The 27,590-nt window shown below is 43.7% G+C and overlaps 1 protein-coding gene across 1 annotated transcript in view; it reads right to left on the reverse strand.

Annotated features, from left to right (window-relative positions):
- Positions 1 to 209: 209 nt before the first annotated feature.
- The window catches only part of LOC311137456 (sodium-dependent neutral amino acid transporter B(0)AT2-like), a 60,780-nt gene continuing 33,399 nt past the window's right edge, over positions 210 to 27,590 (reverse strand). Inside the window, exons 6-12 of the mRNA XM_084171972.1 lie at positions 14,703 to 14,813; positions 9,790 to 10,031; positions 9,269 to 9,461; positions 5,960 to 6,152; positions 2,835 to 2,994; positions 2,353 to 2,515; positions 210 to 1,771 (exon numbers count right to left, since the gene is read on the reverse strand). Of these exons, the coding sequence (XP_084028098.1) occupies positions 1,397 to 1,771; positions 2,353 to 2,515; positions 2,835 to 2,994; positions 5,960 to 6,152; positions 9,269 to 9,461; positions 9,790 to 10,031; positions 14,703 to 14,813 (1,437 nt within the window). The 3' untranslated portion in view covers positions 210 to 1,396. The remainder of the gene's footprint in view (positions 1,772 to 2,352; positions 2,516 to 2,834; positions 2,995 to 5,959; positions 6,153 to 9,268; positions 9,462 to 9,789; positions 10,032 to 14,702; positions 14,814 to 27,590) is intronic.

Below are 27,590 nucleotides of genomic sequence, written 5' to 3' on the forward strand. Positions count from 1 at the left end.
AAATTGAAAAAAAAGGGTCAGATCCTTAAGAGGTTAACCTTATGCACACTAGAGGGCAATGCAACACAGTTAAATACGCTGCCTATTGACGTAGCCTTAACTCAATATAATATGAGTCTGTCTGCATCTGTTGTTTGATCTGACTCACGGTTAACGTTTCCCTGACAAACGGTGAGATGAGGACAACACTGAACTACATAGACATCAGTGCAAAGTATGGACCAAGTTTGATCTTTAATCTCGACAGGGAAAAAAATACATTGTGTTTTGAAGCCATTTCATGGAAAAAAGTATTTACACGTTATCAAGAGGAGTCAAACTCTTTACATAGACCGACAGCACATCAGTAAACAACAAAAGAGACCAGCGTTAAGGATTTTAAGCACTTCTTACCAAAAAACAAGGAGTTCTGATATCCAAACTATTCAGATAAATATATTTATAATATTTATATATATTTACAGAATACCTTAAATATACAACGTCCTCCATGTATTCTATAAACATATCATCATAAGTTATTTAGGCACACATTTTCTTTTAGAACAATCATTGGGGGGTATCAGTTTCAATGCCATCCTTTCGCTGTTTGCACTATATTGTACTTACACCAAAGAAATGTGGTCAGTATAGCATCATTGTCAACAAGTACGTCATCCAAAGCGCCTACACTGCTACTAACTCAGTACTCTGGGCCAGCGGTGAGGTCATTATGTACACAGCCTGTTGGGGGGGGGGGGGGGGGGTTGGTTATCTCACATCTCCAAGAGACACACTGTGGACAGAAGGTCCAGTCCCAAACGGATCCCTCACTGGTCCATAGCCTATGACCCTTGTTGACTCTCCCTAGCAGAGCCTAGCATCAAGTTCGGGGTAAGTCCATTTCAATTCAATCAATTCAGAAAGTAAATTCAAAATCAATTAATTTTTTCATAGAGAAGCAATAAAGACAATTTTCATTTCAGTTTACTTACTGAATTGACATAATTGAATTCACCCCCACCCTGCCTAGCACTATAGTAGGCTTGGTGGAGTTTGATTCCACCTTATTGCTTACACTAATACCGTCCTGTTCTGTCCACTAGGGAGAGTCAACAACGTCTCCAGGACTGGGAGCTAGAGAGGATATATTTGGGACTGAGCCAAGGAGCGACTGGGTGGGGAAGTCAAAAGGAGATCGTATGTAGAGTGGACACACCTTTTTAATAATTTTCAGGGCAAAAGGGGACGATGACAACATGAAGGGGAGCAGCTACGATAACTACAAAGAATATACAGATACACTACAAATTAAAATATGCTGATGATGATTCTCATGACTAAACGCACGCAGAAAAGAGATTGGTTGGCCAGCCAGTAGGGCGGGAGGACCATAGACATCGCCCTACAAGTCGCTCTATAAGTCTGACTCGGGCATGTCTGGCATGTCAGCCATCAGGTAGCCGATGCCGTAGCGGCCATTGGGCGCAGCATCGGGGACCCCTCCATTCTGCTTACGATAGATGCTGTTGCCAGGCATGGGCGAGGGCGCTTCACTGCCGGGCGACTTGGCGTGGATGAGGCTGGCATCGTCGTCCTCCTCGGGCCTGGCGCTCTCCTTGATGATGCGGCCCTTCTTGTAGGAGATGGTGGACACCACGCCAGCGTTCTCGTCGATGATGTTGAAGTAGCGGAGGAAGAAGACCACGGGCACGGGCATGATGGCCATCACCACCAGGGAGATGCAGACCGCCAGGCCCCACGGAGGATAGCTAAGGGACTTCTCACTGGCCTAGGAGAGACAGGGAGGGAGTGAGAGGTTAGAACTGTATAGTATTCCTGCTACTAATGCTACTACTACTGTATATCACTATAGCTCAGAGACTTCTCACTGGCCTCATACACACAGGGAGGGAGGGAGAGCAAGAGGTTACTACTGTATATTACTTCTCACTGGCCTGAAACTGATACTAACACTAAAACCAAGTTGGGCCCATGTGACAATAGGTTGCATCTTAAATCACTTTTAAGTGTAAAGTCCTCTAGTCTAAGTTAAGTCCTCTCCTCCATCTGTGCTGATCTCATAATCCAAGAGGATTGGTGAAGCTATTATGGCAGAGGGCTATCAAGTAACCATCCAGGTTTCCAGGTATTTTACAATTAGTGTGGATAAAGGAAAAAAGGCAAGTACAGGAGGCAATTTGGACTATAGAAAAAGTTAACAGAGCTCTTGATGTGTAGTTGAATTGGGTGTTTTGGTACGGGAGTGTAACAAAAGCCTGTGTATCCCATTAATTGAACCGAAGGTAAACTGAACTAAAATACTGTATTTGACAGTTGCAACAGAGACCACAGACACCACAGATGACTCACCAGGTCCTCTATCCAGGCACTGTAGCTGGGTGGGGTCATTCCCAGCTGGATCACACTGGAGCCCAGCAGCAGGATGAGCAGCAGGGGGGTCACGTACTTCCACATGTAGTAGTAGAACCGGAACGGAGTGAAGCCCAGCATGTCCTTCAGGTCCTCAAAGAACCTGGGCGGAGGAACAAGGGAGAAGCAGGGACAGGATCCCACAGAAGGTGAGGATACATAATGGTACAAACTTTAGACTGTGTTGAGTTTGGCAATTATGTTTAACATACAGTACCTGTACAATATACCAGAGGTGATAGCAGGTAATATTAAAGTTAAGTGGTATTATTTCATGATAACTTTTCATGGTTAACTAATTCTGAATACTGAATTTAAATAATATTTGTCATTGTATTTGGATGGACAGCTTTGAATTTGGAATTATAGTGGAGAAAACCACAGATTACTGACATTCTGTATATAATTTGACATGTACATACTTGTCAGTCCCGTAGACCCAAGCAACAGCCACATTCTCCAGGATGACCACTATGAGCAGGGGCAGCGTGGCGGAGTAGTCATCAAACATGGCCACCCAGTAGTTCCCAGATCGTTGGACGAACAGCAGGCCAATGAAGAAGGCTAGCAGACAGACACCCACTGTTACAGGAGGGAGAATACATGGACATTAGTAAAAAGGGACAAGGGGGAGAAATGCCATCTGGGTCATTCTTGAATTACGGTGGCATTTGGGCATTTGGGCATTTTGGAAGAAAATATGTTATTTTAACTTCCCATTCTACATCAACTACTATGGTAGCTTAATGACTTGAAATCATTTGTACCATTATGATAACATTGTACCACCAGTAGGAGTAGTAACACCAATAATGGTAACACCAATGATACATTTTAGGTAAATTTTCTGAAATGGAGGCCACAAATTCTAAAATCTAAGGTCATCAATCCTTTAAAAATAATTTACTCAATTAATATGATTAATTATGTTACTCACAATGTTATTTCCCTTCATTAAAATGTTCTAACACCAAGTGATACTTTGGATGGCAACTGCTCAGCCTCCGACCGCAAGGCACTACAGAGGGTAGTGCGTACGGCCCAGTACATCACTGTGGCCAAGCCTCCTGCCATCCAGGAGGACCTCTATACCAGGCGGTGTCAGAGGAAGGCCCTAAAAATTGTCAAAGACTCCAGCCACCCTAGTCATAGACTGTTCTCTCTGCTACCGCACGGCAAGCGGTACCGGAGCGCCAAGTCTAGGTCTAAGAGGCTTCTAAACAGCTTCTACCCCCAAGCCATAAGACTCCTGAACATCTAATGAAATGGCTACCCAGACTATTTGCATTGTCATATTTGCATTGTCATTGCAGGCAATCTCAAAACTGTGCGTTACAGGGAAGACATCCTCCTCCCTCGTGTGGTACCCTTCCTGCAGGCTCATCCTGACATGACCCTCCAGCATGACAATGCCACCAGCCATACTGCTCATTCTGTGCGTGATTTCCTGCACGACAGGAATTTCAGTGTTCTGCCATGGCCAGTGAAGATCCCGGATCTCAATCCCATTGAGCACGTCTGGGACCTGTTGGATCGGAGGGTGAGGGCTAGGGCCATTCCCCCCAGAAATGTCTGGGAACTTGTAGGTGCCTTGGTGGAAGAGTGGGGTAACATCTCACAGCAAGAACGGACAAATCTGGTGCAGTCCATGAGGAGGAGATGCACTGCAGTACTTAATGCAGCTGTTGGCCACACCAGATACTGACTGTTACTTTTGATTTTGACCCCCCCTTTGTTCAGGGACACATTATTCAATTTCTGTTAGTCACATGTCTGTGGAACTTGTTCAGTTTATGTCTCAGTTTTTGAATCTTGTTATGTTCATCCAAATATTTACACATGTTAAGTTTGCTGAAAATAAACGCAGTTGACAGTGAGAGGACGTTTATTTTTTTGCTGAGTTTACATTTACATATTACCTCGACTAACCGGTGCCCACGCACATTGACTCGGTACCGGTACCCTCTGTATATAGCCTCGCTATTGTTATTTTTACTGCTGCTCTTTAATGATTTGTTACTTTTATTTCGTATTATTTTATATTGTAATTTTTTCTGTAATTATTTTGGTATTCTTTCTTAAAACTGCATTGTTGGTTAAGGTCTACACCTGTTGTATTCGGCGCATGTGACAAATACAATTTGATTTGATTTGATTCTTTGATTCCTTAATAACAAACTTGTATGCCATCTGTAAATACAAATAATATTGTTAAATTACTAGCCTAGTTTGTTTAGCCACAGAAAAAGACAGGAACCTTCCCGCTAGCCATGATTGGCTAACATAATGGATGGGCTGGACGCGAGATGAGTTCAGATTGGTCTGCCATGTAGCATGCTTGTGTCTATAACATGAGCTGCTCAGTACTACCACGGCTTTTTTGAAAGATATCATGACGAACTGCAGAAGTGTTGCTACTGCTCTCAATATTGCTGCCCTAAATTTAACAGGCGCTATCGACAAGGATCAGTGGGAAAAAGTTGTGATGGACTACTTACTACTCTTTGACTCTACAAATGAATCAGATGATGTTGAAATCCCTGATTTTTGTCAAAACATTTTCATTGAACAAGACATCGTAGAGTCTTCTGATGACAGTGATGGGGAAGAAACGGCGATCAACAGTGTTGTTGTCATGGAAGAAGTTGACCGAGTTTTGAAATCAGTGGAACGCCCGGTGGAAGCAGAGTATGATTGCAAATGCGCAGGGAGTCGAAAAGAGAACACAGAAGGCTGTTGTATAAAACACCTGTCTCCGGATGACATTTTCAAACTAAGGGCAACCATGGCATCCATGACAGAGAGGGAGAAGCGTTCATCCATGTATACCGGTAAGAGTCTCGCTACATTTTCAGATATTTTACGTTTCTAATTTTGTCAGAAAGTTGTTTTCATTGCAAGTATGGTGCAGGTGGTGGGTCACATACGTTTACTTATTAAATAACAGTTAAATAAAACGGAACATGTCTTATTTGTTCTGTTTTTGTCATTTTAAAGTTTTTTTTTTTTTTTTTACATGGTACCAAAGACAAGGGACAGGATTTACCACCGCAATTCAAGAATGACCCATCCTCATTAACAGAATTCATGCACAATATTGATCAACATGTGGCTGCAACTAAGTGCAACATAATTATGAAATTATCTTTGGTGCCACACATCTACTGTGCATTAGATTAGTATTATGCAATATTGAGCCAGAAGCATTAAAGCAAAAAGCCATAATACATCATACACGTAGGTAATACTTAATTGACCTGTTACTATAGCAAACACACATCAATAGAGTTCAGCTGAGGATACATTGTGGAAAAATGTCTACCTCCACACACTGACACAGGCTTTCTCTCTTTAATTTTTTCTCAATTACTCGCATCTTCTCTGCTTGCGTCCTCCTTCACAATGCATTGAAGAAGGTCCGATGGGGACCTTGGACCTTCTCCAATACGATTGAGAAGGAACGAGGAGATAAGATGAGAGGAATCATGGAAAGGTGAATTGAGATATAATGAGCCATATATTCCTCCATCCCCTGTCTCGGACTGACCTGTGAGGAACTCTTTGCGGACTTTGAAGGTGTCGACCAAAGGTGTGATGATGCCCTCGATGGTTCCGAACATGCTGCCCAGGCCCAGGTTAACCAGCATCAGGAAGAACATGACGGACCAGAAGGGAGATGCCGGAAAGTGGGTCATGGCCTCTGTGAAGGCAATGAAGGCCAGGCCTGTACCTTGCACTGCCTGAGGAGGAGGAGGAGGACAGGGAGGAGGAGGAAGACAGGGAAGAAGAAGAAGAAGAAGAAGAAGAAGAAGAAGGTTTTATGTAAGTAAGTCAGTAATATCCACTTCTAGTAAGAATATTTTCCTTAAGGTTTCTAATAATTGGAAAGTCAAATCTTGACGTGTACAGCCGTGGTAAAAAGTTTTGAGAATGACACAAGTATTGGTCTTCACAAAGTTCGCTGCTTCAGTGTTATGAGATATTTTTGTCAGATGTTACTATGGTATACTGAAGTATAATTACAAGCATTCCATAAGTGTCAAAGGCTTTTATTGACAATTACATTAAGTTTACGCAAAGAGTCAATATTTGCAGTGTTGACCCTTCTTTTTCAAGACCTCTGCAATCCGCCCTGGCATGCTGTCAATTAACTTCTGGGCCACATCCTGACTGATGGCAGCCCATTCTTGCATAATCAATGTTTGAAGTTTGTCAGAATTTGTGGGTTTTTGTTTGTCCACCCGCCTCTTGAGGATCGATGGGATTAAGGTCTGGGGAGATCCTGGCCATGGACCCAAAATGTCAATGTTTTGTTCCCCGAGCCACTTAGTTATCACTTTTGTCTTATGGCAAGGTGCTCCATCATGCTGGAAAAGGCATTGGTCGTCACAAACTGTTCTTGGATGGTTGGGAGAAGTTGCTCTCGGAGGATGTGTTGGTACCATTCTTTATTCATGGCTGTGTTCTTAGGCAAAATTGTGAGTGAGCCCACTCCCTTGGCTGAGTAGCAACCCCACACATGAATGGTCTCAGGATGCTTTACTGTTGGAATGACACAGGACTGATGGTAGCGCTCACCTTGTCTTCTCCGGACAAGGTGTTTTCCGGATGCCCCAAACAATCGGAAAGGGGATTCATCAGAGAAAATGACTTTACCCCAGTCCTCAGCAGTCCAAATCCCTGTACCTTTTGCAGAATATCAGTCTCTCCCTGATGTTTTACCTGGAGAGAAGTGGCTTCTTTGCTGCCCTTCTTGACACCAGGCCATCCTCCAAATATCTTCGCCTCACTGTGCGTGCAGATGCACTCACACCTGCCTGCTGCCATTCCTGAGCAAGCTCTGCACTGGTGGTGTCCCGATCCCGCAGCTGAATCAACTTTAGGAGACGGTCCTGGCGCTTGCTGGACTTTCTTGGGCGCCCTGACGCCTTCACAACAATCGAACCTCTCTCCTTGAAGTTCTTGATGATCCGATAAATGGTTGATTTTGGTGCAATCTTACTAGCAGCAATATCCTTGCCTGTGAAGCCCTTTTGTGCAAAGCAATGATGACGGCACGTGTTTCCTTGCAGGTAACCATGGTTAACAGAGGAAGAACAATGATTTCAAGCACCACCCTCCTTTTAAAGCTTCCAGTCTGTTATTCTAACTCAATCAGCATGACAGAGTGATCTCCAGCCTTGTCCTTGTCAACACTCTCACCTGTGTTAACAAGAGAATCACTGACATGATGGCAGCTGGTCCTTTTTTGGCAGGGCTGAAATGCAGTGGAAATGTTTTTTGGAGATTAAGTTCATTTTCATGGCAAAGAGGGACTTTGCAATTAATTGCAATTCATCTGATCACTCTTCATGACATTCTGGAGAATATGCACATTGCCATCATCAAAACTGAGGCAGCAGACTTTGTGAAAATGTGTATTTGTGTCATTCTCAAAATTTTTGACCACGACTGTAGACAACATCTAGAGACAAGTCTACCACAGTCTGTGGAAAACAGTGTTCAGTAACAGTTTACATTGCACTGTTATGACACAAAAAAATGTCATTGGATAGGAGTAGTCAGAGCCATATATTTAGGGTGTGGTCGTAAATTGCCTCCAGTGTGTCAGAGTGCGCTCTGGGTCATTTTGTAAATTCTGAGTGTTTCGCACTCAGAGCATTTAGAGCGCACACCAGACGCTCTGGCCGAGTAGAAGGGTTGATCCAAGCGTTCTAACATCACAACGGCAGTCAAACACCCAAGATAACCGGCTAAAGTTGGCTAGCTTGCTAGCTACTTCCAGACACAAATGAGAGAACACCTCACTCTGACCATTTTACTCGCTCTAGCAGAGCTGGTTAGGATGTTTTCATTTTATCTAGAGCGTTAGTGACTGTAACTGTGCTGCTTGCAACAATTTAACAATGTTTTTTTGCCGACACCAGTCATTTTCAACGGATGTTGCACGTTCATAAATTCATCAATTATTCTGCGCTCTGGCACACTCAGATGAGAGTGCTCTGAAATCCGAGTAGATAGCCAGAGTGAATTTACGAACGCACCCTTAGAAAGCTAGGACATTGAGGTTTCTGCATTATGATGCATTTACATGACACTACATTCCATGGCAGCCATGTTATCTCCCTATGGGCTATATTTAAGCAATAAGGTATGAGGGGGTATGGTATATGGCCAATATACCACTGCTAAGGGATGTTCTTAAGCACAATGCAACGCGGAGTGCCTGGATACAGCCCTTAGCTGTGGTATATTGGCCATATTCAACAAACCCCCGAGGTGCCTTATTGCTATTATAAACTGGTTACCAACGTAATGAGAGCAGTAAAAATAAATGTTTTGTCATACCCGTGGTATACGGTCTGATATACCATGGCTGTCAGCCAATGAGCATTCAGGGCTCGAACCACCCAGTTTATAATGACCAATAGCATTTCACTGAATTTTCTGAGTTTTAAACAATGCTATGTACAAGATTCCAAATTCTCATCATGTATGGATAAATGAAATGCTCACAGGCGCAAACATGGCGTCCATTCTAAAAGTTGGCCCAACTCTCTAAATATATGGCTCTGGGCGTAGCTAATCCTGGTTTGTGACATGACAGTGCAAAGTCAGTTGACGTGATGATACCATGTCTGGCACAAGTTTTTATGACTGTTTATGGGTTTTCTTCAAGTAAAATGCTACCTAAAAGCGATTGTTATGATTATAAAAGATGCAAAAAGATAATGATATTATACATTCCATGAGCCCCCTCACCCATTGCCTTACGTCAGATGTTGCGACGGCTGTCTCCACTGACCAACTCGTTGCATTAGAATGATGTAGCTGTTGGAAGACAATGGCCCCTCACCTTGTTGAGCTCTTCCTCAATGCTGCAGGAGTCCAGGCCCAGATGCGGGTAATCCTTCTCCGTCACCCCTCTGATGATCTCTGTCATCTGTTGGTAGTCCTCAGCACTCACAGTAGCGCTGAAGTTGATGTGGTGGGGGATCAGGTCGTGGCTGACCTCATTCCCTAGCAAAGCAATTATCTTCTTAGTGTTCCTGAGAGATTGAAAATAATATAAAACCAGATCAAAATGGATACTCTATCATACAAGACCATGCTAATATCTTATCGGCCTTATCACATGGCTCAGTGTTTACAGCATGATTCAAGTATTGGCCACATACATTGCATTGAATATACTGTGTGTCTCTATGAAATGTACGATCGATAAAAGCATCTTCTTAACTAAAAGTCACAATCAAACAGGCATATTATATTGGCCTATTGGCAATATTGGCCTATAATCACCAAAGGGTAATGCTTTGGGGGATTAGGCTACATTCCGGTGTTCTAAAAGTGAGTGGCTTATAGTGTACTACTCACAGTGCGACACACTTGGTGTTCATGATGTTGGCCTTGAAGCCGAGCACGGCGAACACCACCAGGGTGGCCAGCACAGAGGTGAAGAAGTTGATGAAGGAGACCAGCACAGCGTCGAAGTGACAGTTGTTATCCCGTTTGTTGTAGCTGGAGAAGGCTATGACCCCTCCAAAACCCAGGCCTAGGGCGAAGAAGACCTGTGTGGCCGCTTCGCGCCACACCTTGGCCTCCAGCATGATCTCCAACTGGAAGGAAATAAATAAAGAATGCACATTTAGGTGAGGTGCTAAAGGAAGATAAACTATAGTTCCAGACTCATCTCTCCTTGCTGTGGATTCATTTGACCAACATTTGGCTCTTTAGGACAACACTACGTCATTTAGTAGTGGACAAACCATTGTTTGGACCAGTGGAGCAGATCAGTGGACATGTGAATCATGGTTGAGTTACATCACTTTGTCAAAACTGGTGAAGATCAAACAAGGACACAACAAGGAGAGTATATCCAGCATGCTACTGCTATCTTTGTGTGGTGGAAGGCTTAACCCAGTTAGAAGGCACACACTACAAATCACACAATGAGCCCTGCTTTTGATGTCTTTCTCACTGCACATACAGTGGCTTGCGAAAGTATTCACCCCCCTTGGCATTTTTCCTATTTTGTTGCCTTACAACCTGGAATTAAAATGGATTTTTTGGGGTTTTGTATCATTTGATTTAAACAACATGCCTACCACTTTGAAGATGTTAAATATTTTTTTTTGTGAAACAAACAAGAAATAAGACAAAAAAACTGAAAACTTGAGCGTGCATAACTATTCACCACCCCAAATTCAATACTTTGTAGAGCTACCTTTTGCAGAAATTACAGCTGCAAGTCTCTTGGGGTATGTCTCTATAAGCTTGGCACATCTAGCCACTGGGATTTTTGCCCATTCTTCAAGGCAAAACTGCTCCAGCTCCTTCAAGTTGGATTGGTTCCACTGGTGTACAGCAATCTTTAAGTCATACCACAGATTCTCAATTGGATTGAGGTCTGGGCTTTGACTGGGCCATTCCAAGACATTTAAATGTTTACCCATAAACCACTCGAGTGTCGCTTTAGCAGTATGCTTAGGGTCATTGTCCTGCTGGAAGGTGAACCTCCGTCCCAGTCTCAAATCTCTGGAAGACTGAAACAGGTTTCCCTCAAGAATTTCCCTGTATTTAGCGCCAACCATTATTCCTTCAATTCTGACCAGTTTCCCAGTCCCTGCCGATGAAAAACATCCCCACAGCATGATGCTGCCACCACCATGCTTCACTATGGGGATGGTGTTCTCGGGTGATGAGAGGTGTTGGGTTTGCGACAGACATGTCATTTTCCTTGATGGACTAAAAGCTCAATTTTAGTCTAATCTGACCAGTGTACCTTCTTCCATATGTTTGGGGAGTCTCCCACATGTCTTTTGGCGAACACCAAACGTGTTTGCTTATTTTTTTCTTTAAGCAATGGCTTTTATCTGGCCACTCCTCTGTAAAGCCCAGCTCTGTGGAGTGTACGGCTTAAAGTGGTCCTATGGACAGATACTCCAATCACCGCTGTGGAGCTTTGCAGCTCCTTCAGGGTTATCTTTGGTCTCTTTGTTGCCTCTGATTAATGCCCTCCTTGCCTGGTCCGTGAGTTTTGGTGAGCGGCCCTCTCTTGGCAGTTTTGTTGTGGTGCCATATTCTTCCCATTTCTGAAATAATGGATTTAATGGTGCTCCGTGGGATGTTCAAAATTTCTGATATTTTTTTATAACCCAACCCTGATCCGTACTTTTCCACAACTTTGTCCCTGACCTGTTTGGAGAGCTCCTTGGTCTTCATGGTGCCGCTTGCTTGGTGGTGCCCCTTGCTTAGTGGTGTTGCAGATTCTGGGGCCTTTCAGAACAGGTGTACACAGAAAGCGGCACAGGTCCTAATCCAGGCACTTGTCATCTCCCTTCTGGATTACTGCAACTCGCTGTTGGCTGGGCTCCCTGCCTGTGCCATTAAACCCCTACAACTTATCCAGAACGCCGCAGCCCGTCTGGTGTTCAACCTTCCCAAGTTCTCTCATGTCACCCGCTCCTCCGCACACTCCACTGGCTTCCAGTTGAGGCTTGCATCTACTACAAGACCATGGTGCTTGCCTACGGAGCTGTGAGGGGAACGGCACCTCCTTACCTTCAGGATCAGACCCTACACCCAAACGAGGGCACTACGTTCATCCACCTCTGGCCTGCTAGCTCCCCTATCTCTACAGAAGCACAGTTCCCGCTCAGCCCAGTCAAAGCTATTTGCTGCTCTGGCACCCCAATGGTGGAACAAGCTCCCCCACGACGCCAGGACAGCGGAGTCACTGACCACCTTCCGGAGACACTTGAAACCCTACCTCTTTAAAGAATACCTGGAATTCTGGCACATTTTCAGTCAATATACACTACCGTTCAAAAGTTTGGGGTCACTTAGAAATGTCCTTGTTTTTGAAAGAAAAGCAATTTTGGGGTCCATTAAAATATTATCAAATTGATCAGAAATACAGTGTAGACATTGTTAATGTTGTAAATGGCTATTGTAGCTGAAAACGGCTAATTTTTTATGGAATATCTACATAGGCGTACAGAGGCCCATTATCAGCAACCATCAGTCCTGTGTTCCAATGGCACATTGTGTTTGCTAATCCAAGTTTATCATTTTAAAAGGCTAATTGATCATTAGAAAACCCTTTTGCAATTATGTTAGCACAGCTGAAAACTGTTGTGCTGATTAAAGAAGCAATAAAACTGGCCTTCTTGAGACTAGTTGGGTATCTGGAGCATCAGCAATTGTGGGTTCGATTACAGGCTCAAAATGGCCAGAAACAAAAAACGTTATTCTGAAACTCGTCAGTCTATTCTTGTTCTGAGAAATGAAGGCAATTCTATGCGAGAAATTGCCAAGAAACTGAAGATCTCGTACAACGCTGTGTACTACTCCCTTCACAGAACAGCGCAAACTGGCTCTAACCAGAATAGAAAGAGGAGTGGGAGGCCCCAGTGCACAACTGAGCAAGAGGTCAAATACATTAGAGTGTCTCGTTTGAGAAATAGGCGCCTCACAGGTCCTCAACTGGCAGCTTCATTACCCGCAAAACACCAGTCTCAACGTAAACAGTGAAGAGGCGACTCCGGGATGCTGACCTTCTAGGCAGAGTTGCAAAGAAAAAGCCATATCTCAGACTGGCCAATAAAAATAAAAGGTTAAGATGGGCAGTCTGAGATATGGCTTTTTCTTTGCAACTCTGCGGGTGGGGAGAGAGCGAGATAGGGTGGAGGATGCTTGGCTTGAAGCGCTGGGCATCTTGTTATGACATGCATTATTTGAATTAGGCCCACAGAATTATACATACGGATGAGCGACTTCTATGGAGGAATTTTGATTGTCTTTGAACTTCCGAGAGTTGGCTTAACGTTGAACCAGAGCTAGTTAGCTAGCTAACAAGCTTGTGTGTGCAGAGCGGCACCAGAATTAAAATAAAAACAAGTCTTACCTTTTTGTAGTTAATAAATCCAACTTGAAATGTGATAACTATAGTATCCTTAACTAGCATTGAAAAAGTTAATCCATTCTTCTCTAATTAAAAATCTCTCTCCCTAATTTCTGAATCATGCATGTAACATCAGTAGGCTACAGTAGCCTATGCTTCAGAGGCGGAGGGGCAGGTAGCCTACACATGCACACACACTGGCAAAGATTTCCAGTTGGCAGGCAGACACTGGAATAAAGCCCCATTTCCACTGGTACTTAAAATTAGGGCTATATTCGAGCTGGCTCGAATGAAAATCTCAAATTCGAGCTGGGTCGAGGGAAACACAGGCCAGCGCAGCCCAGTTTCACAGCTGGTGCCAGCTAAATTAGAAATTGGGCTGGTGACGCCCTTAATATGTAACCGCAAAGCTGATCACTGCTGGATGCTGTCAAAACGTTTAGCTAGCTCATCTGGGCTTGTTGCTGTTAGCTAGCACATGGACAAGCAGTACTGCAGTAGTCAGACATGACACGAATAACCACCATAGCTGGATCCTTCATTCATTTTTGCACTACACAATAAACTTTTATGAGAACATTCAGCCCTTGAATGCTAGCTACCTAACGTTAGCCAGCAAATCAGAGTTGAAACAAGCTAGCTAGATAGCTAACGTGAGCTAGCAGGAATTTTAGCTGGCCAGGTCATATTGAAAGCTAGCTAGCTAACTAGCTACATCATATCAAACCTATTGACTCGTTTGCTTAGTTAGGTAGCTATCTAATAACCAATGTCATGGCAAGCAAGGTAGGAATTAAGCTAGCTAGCCTGTTATTCTAGCAACGACGCTAACTGTTTAGCTAGCTAGATAGCTAACATTAGCAAGCAAAATACATGGCTCTGAATCTGGCTGGTACTTGCAGAAGTATGGGGTAACGTTTGTTACAGCATGGTGAGGGTGAATGAAATTATTCAACATCTTCCATCTAGCTAGCAACATTAGCGAAGCCAGCTGCAGTCACATATTGGCTACTTAGCAACATTGCATAATTTCTCATTTCTGGGGGCAGTGGAAACACAATTTGAGCTAGCCCACCAAGGCCAGCCCAACCCGGTTTGACTTCAAATTGCCAATTGAAACGGGGCTTACGTTTCTGAGTGACAGAGTTTTGTGAGACTGGAAAAAAATGGCGGAACGTAAAATAATGTTATTAACCAGTTCTCATGCTTTTAAAACAACGGTTTTGATCCGGAACAGTATAGATCACCTTCGCTCCCGGTTCTGATTCTGTTCCTCTGAAAATTGGTCATTATCCAGTTTTCTGTTCTGTTCCCTGAACCGGTTCCAACCCCAGGACTGTACTGTACTGTACCTTGGGTAAGCTTTAGGGTTAGGATACTGTACCTTGGGTGTGAACATGTGTCGGATCCCATCCATAGATCCCTTGAGGAGCAGAGCCCTGACCAGGAAGCAGATCAGCACTACGTAGGGGAACAACGAGCTGAAGTACATCACCTGAAAAAACAACCACAACATAAGGACAACCTTATTATAACTCATACATTACAAAGTGAGTGGCTGACTTGAGACTCGACCCGAAAACGTCCTCAAAGACTTGAGACTTGAATCTCCTATGGGAACAGCCGCAGAACCCTTTTGGAACCCTTTTTTCTAAGAGTGTAGTCTCCTGAACTGCTTTAGGTGCCCACCTGCATCTGGGCTGGGGCCCACACAAGAGCTTTTGTCTCACTGTCCCACTAAGCTGACAGAGAGAGAGGCCTCCTTGCTTGGTGATATACTGTATTATCTTGGAGGATACTAGGGGACTTTGGATTGGAGGGTGTTGTGGGTGGGGAGAGTAAATTGAGTCACCCCACAGGCTCTGAGGCGTGGGGGTTTCAGGGTTGGGTCGGGGGAGGCTGGGGGGTTTCAGGAATGATTCAGGGTTGGTCCTCTTGGGCCTGGTCAAAAATATCATAATCATTCGAAAATATATTACTCACTCCTTGAATATGCACATTTCTCCAAAAATCAGTTGTTCTGAGTCTGCACAGAACTGCCAGGACGTCGGATCAATGGAAATACTCAAGTTTTTTAATCCTGTATCTCTCGAAACATTCACAAAAATAGTCACAGCCTCTAAACCTTCCAGCTGTCTACTGGACCATATTCCAACTAAACTACTGAAAGAGCTACTTCCTATGCTTGGCCCTCCTATGCTGAACATAATAAACGGCTCCCTATCCTCTGGATGTGTACCAAACTCACTAAAAGGGGCAGTAATAAAGCATTTCCTGAAAAAGCCTAACCTTGAACCGGAAAATTGAAAACAATATCAGCCTATATCAAATTGCCCATTCCTCTCAAACATTTTAGAAAAAGCTGTTGCTCAGCAACTTGCTGCCTTCCTGAAGACAAAATAATGTATACAAAATGCTCCAGTCTGGTTTTAGACCCCATCATAGTACTGAGACTGCACTCGTGAAGGTGGTAAAGTACCTTTTAATGGCGTCAGACCAAGGCTCTGCGTCTATCCTCGTGTTCCTAGACCTTAGTACCGCTTTCGACACCATCGATCACCACATTCTTCTGGAGAGATTGTGAACCTTAATTGGTCTACACAGACAAGTTCTTGCCTGGTTTAGATCCTATCTATCGGAAAGATATCAGTTCGTCTCTGTGGATGGTTTGTCCTCTGAAAAATCAATGGTAAGTTTTAGTATTCCTCAAGGTTACGTTCTAGGACCACTATTATTTTCACTATATATGCTACCTCTTGGTGATGTCATTCGGAAATAAAATGTAAACTTTCACCTGTATGCAGATGACACACAGCTGTACATTTCGATGAAACATAGTGAACCCCAAAATTGCCTACCCTGGAAGCCTGTGTTTCAGTGGATGGCGGCAAATGTTTTACTTTTAAACTCGGACAAAACAGAGATGCTAGTTCTAGGTCCCAAGAAACAAAAATATCTGCTGTCGGATCTGACAATTAATCTCGGTGGTTGTACAGTTGTTTCAAATAAAAATGAAGGACCTCAGTGTTACTCTGGACCCTGATCTCTCTTTTGACAAACATATCAAAAATATTTCAAGAGCAGCCTTTTTCCATCTTCCTTACATTTCAAAAATCTGAAACTTTTTGTCCAAAAATGATGCAGAAAATCTAATCCATGCTTTTGTCACTTCAAGATTAGACTACATTTACATTTTAGTCATTTAGCAGACAGTCTTATCCAGAGCAACTTACAGTAGAGTGCATACATTTTCATACAAGGCACTGGAGTGACAAACCACCCTTGCTGTCTCTCTCCACTGGGATTCTTTGCCTCTGACCCTATTACGGGGGCTGAGTCACTGGCTTGCTCGAGCTCTCCCATCCTTCGTGTCCTTGGGCTTGTGTGGTTGGGGAGATCTTCGTGGGCTATACACGGTAATTATGTGTTCTTTTGTAGCTGCACAGAACTGCTGTCTATCAAGAATGCAAGCAAAAATTAGATTGAGTGGAAAATTAATAAGCCATTTAATACACATGATTAAAGTTTTTTTCTTTCAATTTTTTGTGAGTAGACCCCTAACAATTACACAAAGTAAAAGAGTGCGTATAACCATGGCAACCATGCTCCCCCTCGGTCTCTCTTGCACCCTCACAACCACACACAGAAATTAAAAAGAAACTGTAGATCACAGCCTAGGAATAGGCTTTTGTGAACAAGGGGCGAAAGCGACATTAATATTCTTTTGTGTGGTAAAGCCCTGATTAAGCTTCAAAGGGTCTCCCACTCTGGCCCCTTCACCAGGAGGGAAACCGGAAAGCTCATGGCCATTTCCATGACCTCACACTAGGCGACAGACAAACAGGACATGGAAGATTGGGACACTACAGATGGTTTCCCTGCTGTCATGCCATCACCATGGCAGTGGACCAAGATTAAAGCACTTCTGTCTGTTTGAGAGGCCAGGGCATCCATCTTGTTTTGTCTGTGTGTGTTGTGGAGACGGTTTTGTCTGTGTTTGTTGTGGAGACAGGGGCTTGAATAGAACCAAGCAAACACCAGACAGCTGTTGGGATAAGACCAGGGAGAGGGACAATGGCTGGATCAAATGCTGCACTCAGATAGCACAGGATAGGGCCATGTTCCTATAAGACCAGAAATACTCTAAAGCGAGTGAAAATGGTCTTTGCTAAAATGCTCAAGGAACAATACTCTAAAAGGAGTAGAGACTTTCTTTGCTAAGACGCACAAGCAATGATAAGGACCCAATGGTGTTCTCAATGGTGTTCTCTTTCAAGTACTTGTTTCGATGTATCACATGTGGGGGTTTGCTAGGGCCACCTACTCTCTCGGAAGTACCTATCAAAAGCGTCTGCTGGAGACAGACAGGTAGAGTGGCACATGAGGTGAAACCCTCACTTCCATAAAAGAAGCCACTCTCCGGCCCTCTGTTTATGCTCGCTTCTCTTCCTCACGAAGAGTGTCATTACTCTAGCTCTCCTCATATCGACTGGATACCTGTTTGCCTGCTTAATCTGCTCACAATCGAACCGTGAAGGATATCGCTGCCGAGCGTAGGTCTTCAGACCCTGTCGAGAGGTTGAGTAGTAACCGTAAGGTTTTTGTTTAGGAGTAGAAATTCAATTTCTACTTCTCAGTCTCCTTTGGTAGCTAGTGTCACTGCTAGCTATTGAGACTTGGTTAACACTAGAACCGCCTGGCCTTTCAGCCTATAAGTACCCACTACAAAACGTTGCGAACGTTGCTTGGTGTCCCCTTTACCATACGCATCAGATGCATATCAACCTGCAAGGTGTGCACCAATGCTTGATAGTGCATAAACAATTATAAAGGATGAATTGCATGAAGAAATATTTGTGGAAATATACCCATGTAAAAAATATAACAATAGTTATTTGTTTAGATAGAGTCAAGGATATGTTTTGTATAATTCTACAAAGTCCTAGTGAAAAACGTAGGTCTAAAGCCAATCTTCCACACTTCCAGGCAATGATGCACCAACATTCTAACAGTCTAATTTCATTTATTTCATACGTGCTATCCGAAGAATAATAATTTGGTTTTGTTCATGAAGGTCTTAGGTAACATTAGAATACTAAAAAACTATTATTTCAAAGAACAAAATAGCATATTCATTAGTTTGCGTTACTCTAGGCTATCAGTAAAAACAACAGACCACTAGTTCAAGTCCATCACAAAGAAATCCAGTATAATTTCATTTTGGCAGGTCTAAAGAAACATTGTGGAAATAAGAAAATGTATTTAAACAAAAACAGAATATAATATTTTACGTTTATTATGTTACTAGTCTTTGCTTAGTAGCCAGAGCAATGCCGCTGCGCGAGTGGTCATGTGCTGAACGCATAGACAGCGCTGATATTCTTGGAAAAATTATATTTAGAAATAGAGATCCACTTCTTGAATTTTGAGAGTTATTTGACAAAGGTAAGTGTCATAGAAACTGCAGAATATGCTCGTTATGATACTACACTGCTCAAAAAAATAAAGGGAACACTAAAATAACACATCCTAGATCTGAATGAATGAAATAATCTTATTAAATACTTTTTTCTTTACATAGTTGAATGTGCTGACAACAAAATCACACAAAAATGATCAATGGAAATCAAATGTATCAACCCATGGAGGTCTGGATTTGGAGTCACCCTCAAAATTAAAGTGGAAAACCACACTACAGGCTGATCCAACTTTGATGTAATGTCCTTAAAACAAGTCAAAATGAGGCTCAGTAGTGTGTGTGGCCTCCACGTGCCTGTATGACCTCCCTACAATGCCTGGGCATGCTCCTGATGAGGTGCGGATGGTCTCCTGAGGGATCTCCTCCCAGACCTGGACTAAAGCATCCGCCAACTCCTGGACAGTCTGTGGTGCAACGTGGCGTTGGTGGATGGAGCGAGACATGATGTCCCAGATGTGCTCAATTGGATTCAGGTCTGGGGAACGGGCGGGCCAGTCCATAGCATCAATGCCTTCCTCTTGCAGGAACTGCTGACACACTCCAGCCACATGAGGTCTAGCATTGTCTTGCATTAGGAGGAACCCAAGGCCAACCGCACCAGCATATGGTCTCACAAGGGGTCTGAGGATCTCATCTCGGTACCTAATGGCAGTCAGGCTACCTCTGGCGAGCACATGGAGGGCTGTGCGGCCCCCCAAAGAAATGCCACCCCACACCATGACTGACCCACCGCCAAACCGGTCATGCTGGAGGATGTTGCAGGCAGCAGAACGTTCTCCACGGCGTCTCCAGACTCTGTCACATCTGTCACGTGCTCAGTGTGAACCTGCTTTCATCTGTGAAGAGCACAGGGCGCCAGTGGTGAATTTGCCAATCTTGGTGTTCTCTGGCAAATGCCAAACGTCCTGCACGGTGTTGGGCTGTAAGCACAACCCCCACCTGTGGACTTCGGGCCCTCATACCACCCTCATGGAGTCTGTTTCTGACCGTTTGAGCAGAGACATGCACATTTGTGGCCTGCTGGAGGTCATTTTGCAGGGCTCTGGCAGTGCTCCTCCTGCTCCTCCTTGCACAAAGGTGGAGGTAGCAGTCCTGCTGCTGGGTTGTTGCCCTCCTATGGCCTCCTCCACGTCTCCTGATGTACTGGCCTGTCTCCTGGTAGCGCCTCCATGCTCTGGACACTACGCTGACAGACACAGCAAACCGTCTTGCCACAGCTCGCATTGATGTGCCATCCTGGATGAGCTGCACTACCTGAGCCACTTGTGTGGGTTGTAGACTCCGTCTCATGCTACCACTAGAGTGAAAGCACCGCCAGCATTCAAAAGTGACCAAAACATCAGCCAGGAAGCATAGGAACTGAGAAGTGGTCTGTGGTCACCATCTGCAAAACCAGTCCTTTATTGGGGGTGTCTTGCTAATTGCCTATAATTTCCACCTGTTGTCTATTCCATTTGCACAACAGCATGTGACATTTATTGTCAATCAGTGTTGCTTCCTAAGTGGACAGTTTGATTTCACAGAAGTGTGATTGACTTGGAGTTACATTGTGTTGTTTAAGTGTTCCCTTTATTTTTTTGAGCAGTGTATATAGAAATCAAAACATTTTACATTTTACCTGCAAGTGTTGCTCCTTTCCCTGCATCTGTCAATTCCAAGCTGCGCCAATCTCTTCACGTACAATTTGACAACTGATAATATTGTCACTCATCAGACTATCGTCGATTGAATCTTGTCTTTAGGCTAGCTTTTATTATGTGTGAAATTAGTTTGGGTATAGTTTAGGTGTAGTTTTGATGGGCTGGCTGTGCAGGCTGACTGGCATTGTTTGTTTCCCCTCACTCATCAACCTGGATAGAGTCAAGGATATGTTTTGCATTATTCTAAAAGCCTACTGCAACAAATAGCATGTTTTGTTTCCCTTACAATAAATGTGATTAGTCATAGAGATATAATAAATAAAACTGTCCTGTAACAGCTTATTTTTACAAAGTAAAACGTAAAAGAGAATGGTATCAAATGATTAACATGTGCTCCAACGCTGATTAATAGGCATAACATAAACTCATCATTACACCTAATCTAAATTCAATTGTGAAATAACATGCACAATTATAAGCCATTTGTCATTCATTCAGTGAGGAGAGACTGGCTGGGTACCAACGTCCTACCACAGCGCATTGTCTTGGCTGATTAAGTTGGGAATAGGTGTGAGAAAAAAACAAAAAACAGGTAAAAAGGCTCCAAATACTTTTCTGTTTGTGATTTCAAAAAATTCGGACAAATGAGAAATGCAAAATACAAACATTTACGAAAAATTAGGGAAGGAGCAGGACATTGCAATTATTTTTTGGGGGGCTGATTAATTTTATTTACAAAATCAAATGTCAGTGGCCATTGGCCTATGGCGGTTCTAGTGTTAAGACATGCTGCAAGGCTAACTTGGCTAGCTTGCTGACAGGCAAGCTACACAACTTCCCTAGCATACCCTACCAGCAATATGGTAGCATTGCTGGCTCCCTTCTCTAGTCTAGTTAACCTGCGTTCACATGTTGTGTTAACTACACCGACTCTCTCAGCCTTCATGGCATTGTCGGTCGCGGGAGCACTCTTTCTCAATCACTCGGTTTCCTTCAGCCAGCACTAAGCTAGACACGGCACACCTTCACCACGAGGTAGCTGCTAGCTAACTAACGCCCCACTAGCCTCATGGCTATAGCGTTATACGGTGATCAATATTGCTAGCTGTTAGCCACAAGGCTCCTAACTACAGTGCATTTGGAAAGTATTCAGACCCCTTCCCTTTTTCCACATTTTGTTACGTTACAGCCTTATTCCAAAATTGATTAAATAAATAAAAATGGTCCTCAATCTAGACACAATACACGATAATGACAAAGTGAAAACATGTTTTTAGACATTTTTGCACATTTATAAAAAATAAAAAACAAATAAGAAATACGTTATTTATATAAGTATTCAGACCAGTGGCCATTTTCGCATGTAAATCTTGGTGGGGCAAACAAAACACAAAATTTGTGGATGCATGCCAGCAAAGCCACTACACAACACAACACAACACTAAACAATACATTTATTGTACTATAAAGGTGACAAACGGTGCCCACAAACTGTTAGGGCCTACATACAGTGGGGAAAAAAAGTATTTAGTCAGCCACCAATTGTGCAAGTTCTCCCACTTAAAAAGATGAGAGAGGCCTGTAATTTTCATCATAGGTACACGTCAACTATGACAGACAAATTGAGAATTTTTTTTCCAGAAAATCACATTGTAGGATTTTTAATGAATTTATTTGCAATTTATGGTGGAAAATAAGTATTTGGTCACCTACAAACAAGCAAGATTTCTGGCTCTCACAGACCTGTAACTTCTTCTTTAAGAGGCTCCTCTGTCCTCCACTCGTTACCTTTATTAATGGCACCTGTTTGAACTTGTTATCAGTATAAAAGACACCTGTCCACAACCTCAAACAGTCTCACTCCAAACTCCACTATGGCCAAGACCAAAGAGCTGTCAAAGGACACCAGAAACAAAATTGTAGACCTGCACCAGGCTGGGAAGACTGAATCTGCAATAGGTAAGCAGCTTGGTTTGGAGAAATCAATTGTGGGAGCAATTATTAGGAAATGGAAGACATACAAGACCACTGATAATCTCCCTCGATCTGGGGCTCCACGCAAGATCTCACCCCGTGGGGTCAAAATGATCACAAGAACGGTGAGCAAAAATCCCAGAACCACACGGGGGGACCTAGTGAATGACCTGCAGAGAGCTGGGACCAAAGTAACAAAGCCTACCATCAGTAACACACTATGCCGCCAGGGACTCAAATCCTGCAGTGCCAGACGTGTCCCCCTGCTTAAGCCAGTACATGTCCAGGCCCGTCTGAAGTTTGCTAGAGTGCATTTGGATGATCCAGAAGAGGATTGGGAGAATGTCATATGATCAGATGAAACCAAAATAGAACATTTTGGTAAAAACTCAACTCGTCGTGTTTGGAGGACAAAGAATGCTGAGTTGCATCCAAAGAACACCATACCTACTGTAAAGCATGGGGGTGGAAACATCATGCTTTGGGGCTGTTTTTCTGCAAAGGGACCAGGACGACTGATCCGTGTAAAGGAAAGAATGAATGGGGCCATGTATCGTGAGATTTTGAGTGAAAACCTCCTTCCATCAGCAAGGGCATTGAAGATGAAACGTGGCTGGGTCTTTCAGCATGACAATGATCCCAAACACACCGCCCGGGCAACGAAGGAGTGGCTTCGTAAGAAGCATTTCAAGGTCCTGGAGTGGCCTAGCCAGTCTCCAGATCTCAACCCCATAGAAAATCTTTGAAAGTCTGTGATGCCCAGCGACAGCCCCAAAACATCACTGCTCTAGAGGAGATCTGCATGGAGGAATGGGCCAAAATACCAGCAACAGTGTGTGAAAACCTTGTGAAGACTTACAGAAAACGTTTGACCTGTGTCACTGCCAACAAAGGTTATATAACAAAGTATTGAGAAAGTTTTGTTATTGACCAAATACTTATTTTCCACCATAATTTGCAAATAAATTCATAAAAAATCCTACAATGTGATTTTCTGGAAAAGAAATTCTCATTTTGTCTGTCCTAGTTGACGTGTACCTATGATGAAAATTACAGGCCTCTCTCATCTTTTTAAGTGGGAGAACTTGCACAATTGGTGGCTGACTAAATACTTTTTTCCCCCACTGTAAAGCTGTCCCAACAGCAGTCCCAACACCTTACCACTGCTACACCTGGCTATCAGCGGAGCCTTGTCTGGCAGCGAAACAGTTCATTCAGCCTCATTTACTGCCTTTAAAAAAAACATAGCTGATATAGTTGACACGCTTCAACAAATGTGGTTTCTACTGACAATTGAGATGCATAAACTATGGCATAAGGGGACGACAAGCGGATAAGAGGCAATCCGTAATTTCGATTAAGACATTAATGAGAGAGCTAGGACGGACGTAGTCAATATAACTATTTGTTCAGCACTTTTGAAATGTACAGCGACAGAATTCAGAACATGGGCCGTTCTTACAGTGTTCTCCCTGTACAACAAGTCAGAACCGTAGGATAAATAAAGGGGGCATATAAGCAGACAATGAAAGCTATTACAATATTCGATGATTACATTTCTCTAAAACAGGTTATAGGCTACATGTGCACCACCAAGTCAGAACAGTAGGCGAAATTAAGAGGGGAAAATATACCAAATTATTAGGGTGAGGCACATTGGCTACTAACAGCTTACACAACATACACTTAGTATTACTTTCTTAGCTACAGTATACATATCTCCCTGGCATATTACATCATTTATGCAGCAGCATACAAGACATTTTTGGACTCACCTTGTTGTGCTGTGCTCACTTGAACAGGAAGGTGGCGCGACGGTCCTTCGTGGGCAAATTTTGTCATGCAATTTTGTCATAAAAGTCTGGCATTCTTTGGATTTATGGTGCTTTCAAGACAACTGGGAACTCTGAAAAAAACAAGGTTGAATCATGATGTCGTCAGTGATCTTCAGGTCGTAGCTCTAGAAAGAGGCCCGAGTTCCCGACTTACAATTCTGAGTTGCATGACCCTTCAAAACGTATTTTCCCAGTCGGAGCTAGTTTTTTCTTGAGTTCCCAGTAGTCTTGAACTCACTGAAGTCAGATTTCCCAGTTCTGAGTTAACAGTTGTTTTGAGCGCGGCAGAAATCATGCTGGATTGACAGCATGGCCAATGTTGAATGTTTATCATTTTAAGCTTGGAAAAGAGACCCTTAAACTGAGAATTGGGACCACACACCCACTCCACTGAATAGCAGGCTAGTGATTGCTTTGCAATTCGTTCCAAACCACTTATTGTTGAATTAGCTATTTCCAACTTGTTGTGTATTGTTTATGTCCAATGGCCGATGAGCACCGATACGTTGTATCTATAATTTCTATTCATTATTTATCTTCATATGACAAGGATTAAAAAGGATTTGCCAGTAGATTGACGACTTGATTCATGATGATGACTGCTAGCTAAGATTTTGAAAGTATGATGTTGACATGATCAGTCCAATCAAAGCTACTGTAGATATAACGTGATTTGACGTCATTTTATCTGTGGCCAACGACCTTGAGCCTTCTTGGATGGGCACTTCTAATGTGACTCTATGGCAGCACCGAAGGGGCTTGAATTTTCGAGCTCTACCCTTAGATTTGGCTGTGACGTAGTGTCCCCATGAGTGACAGAACACTGAGCCAATCACGGCGCAACTAGAGAACATTACCAACCCCTACGCTCCATATTTTCCGCTGGCTGCCCCACCACCACAGAAAGCACTGAGCTAGGTTGAAACACCTGCATTTTGGAGCTGCCTTACTCAAGAAAGCAAAAAAGAGACCATGTTTGTATGGAGGCCTTATTAACTGAATGATTATTTATTTTTTGATGTTGTTTGCAAACTGATATATGCCCCACCTGCCCTGAATGACAGGTCGCCACTGACTCAGACCCTTTGCTATTAGACTCGAAATTGAGCTCAGGTGCATCCTGTTTCCATTGATCATCCTTGAGATGTTTCTACAACTTGATTGGAGTCCACCTGTGGTAAATTCCATTGATGGACATGATTTGGAAAGACACACACCTGTCTATATAAGGTCCCACAGTTGACAGTGCATGTAAGAGCAAAAACCAAGCCATGAGGTCGAAGGAATTGTCCGTAGAGCTCCGAGACAGGATTGTGTCGAGGCACAAATCTGGGGAAGAGTACCAAAACATTTCTGCAGCACAGTGGCCTCCATCATCCTTAAATGGAAGAAGTTTGGACCCACCAAGACTCTTCCTAGAGCTGGCTGCCCGGCCAAACTGAGCAATCAGGGGAGAAGGGCCTTGGTCAGGGAGGTGACCAAAAACCCGATGGTCACTCTGACAGAGCTCCAGAGTTCCTCTGTGGAGATGGGAGAACCTTCCAGAAGGACAACCATCTATGCAGCACTCCACCAATCAGGCCTTTATGGTAAAGTGGCCAGACGGAAGCCACTCCTCAGAAAAAGGCACATGACCGCCTGCTTGGAGTTTGCCAAAAGGCACCTAAAGGACTCTCAGACCATGAGAAACAAGATTCTCTGGTCTGATGAAACTAAGATTGAACTCTTTGGCCTGAATGCCAACTGTCACGTCTGGAGGAAATCTGGCACCATCCCTACGGTGAAGCATAGTGATGGCAGCATCATGTTATGGGGATGTTTTTTAGCAGCAGGGACTGGGAGACTAGTCAGGATCGAGGGAAAGCTGAACGGAGCAAAGTACAGAGAGATTGATGAAAATCTCCTGCAGAGCACTCAGGACCTCAGACTGGGGCGAAGGTTCCCCTTTCAACATGACAATGACCCTAAGCACACAGCACACAGCCAAGACAACGCAGGAGTGGCTTCGGGACAAGTCTCTGAATGTCCTTGAGTGGCCCAGCCAGAGTCCGGACTTGAACCCGATCGAACATCTCTGGAGAGACCTGAAAATAGCTGTGCAGCGACGCTCCCCATCCAACCTGACAGCTTGAGAGGATCTGCAGAGAAGAATGGGAGAAACTCCCCAAATACAGGTGTGCCAAGCTTGTAGCGTCATAACTAAGAAGACTCGAGGCTGTAATCGCTGCCAAAGGTGCTTCAACAAAGTACTGAGTATAGGGTCTGCATACATATGTAAATGTAGCATTTTTTAAATTTGTATTTAATAAATTAGCAACATTTTCTAAACCTGTTTTTGATTCGTTATTTTGGGGTATTGTGTGTAGAGGGGAAAAAACAAACAATTTAATCAACTTTAGAATAAGGCTGTAACATAACAAAATGTGGAAAAAGTCAAGGGTTCTGAATACTTTCCGAATGCACTGTCTATAGCTTGGTACACCGTTTACGCAAGCAACTATTTGCTAGCCACCAGCCACAGGGCTTATAACTAGCTAGCCTATGCTGTCTACACGCTGTTCTTACAACAGGCATTGCTCAGTCCCCCTAGCAAGCCTAGTCCCTCGCAACGGCCACTGCTCTCCCGTCCCAGGACGAGCCCAGCACTATCAACCAATCACTCAATAACATTTATTTATAAAGACCTTTTTACGGCAGTTGTCACAAAGTGCTTATACAGAAACCGAGCCAAAAATCCCAGAGATCAAGCAATGCAGATGTAGAAGCACTGTGGCTAGGAAAAACTCCATAGAACGGCTGGAAACTAGGAAGAAACCTACAGAGGAACCAGGCTCTGTGGGGTGGCCAGTCCTCTCCTGGGTGTGGCGGGTGGACATTATAAGAGTACATGGCCATTAACGCTAGATCGTTCTCCAAGATGTTCAAACGTTCATAGATGACCAGCAGGGTCAAATAATAATCACAGTGGTTATCGAGGTTGCAACAGGTCAGCATCTCAGGAGTAAATGTCAGTTGGCTTTTCATAGCCGAGCATTCAGAGGTCGACAGCAGGTGTGGTAGATAGAGAGAGGGAGAGCGAGAGAGAGGGTCAAAACAGAAGGTCCGGGACAAGGTAGCAAGACCAGTGAACAGGTTAGGATTCCATAGCCGCAGGCATAAAAGCAGAAACTGGATCAGCAGCACAACAAGGTAGCACATCTGGTGAACAGTTCAGGGTTCGGAACAGGTCAGGGTTTGATAGCCGCAGGCAGAATAGCAGAAACTGGATCAGCAGCACGATCAGCAGCATGTTCTTGTGCTTGCGGCTCCATGATAGCGGGGAAAGATTCCCATCTTCTATGCAT

The sequence above is a fragment of the Coregonus lavaretus genome (genome assembly GCF_964263955.1).
Source record: "Coregonus lavaretus genome assembly, chromosome: 11".
In the NCBI taxonomy this organism is placed as follows: Eukaryota; Metazoa; Chordata; class Actinopteri; order Salmoniformes; family Salmonidae; genus Coregonus; species Coregonus lavaretus.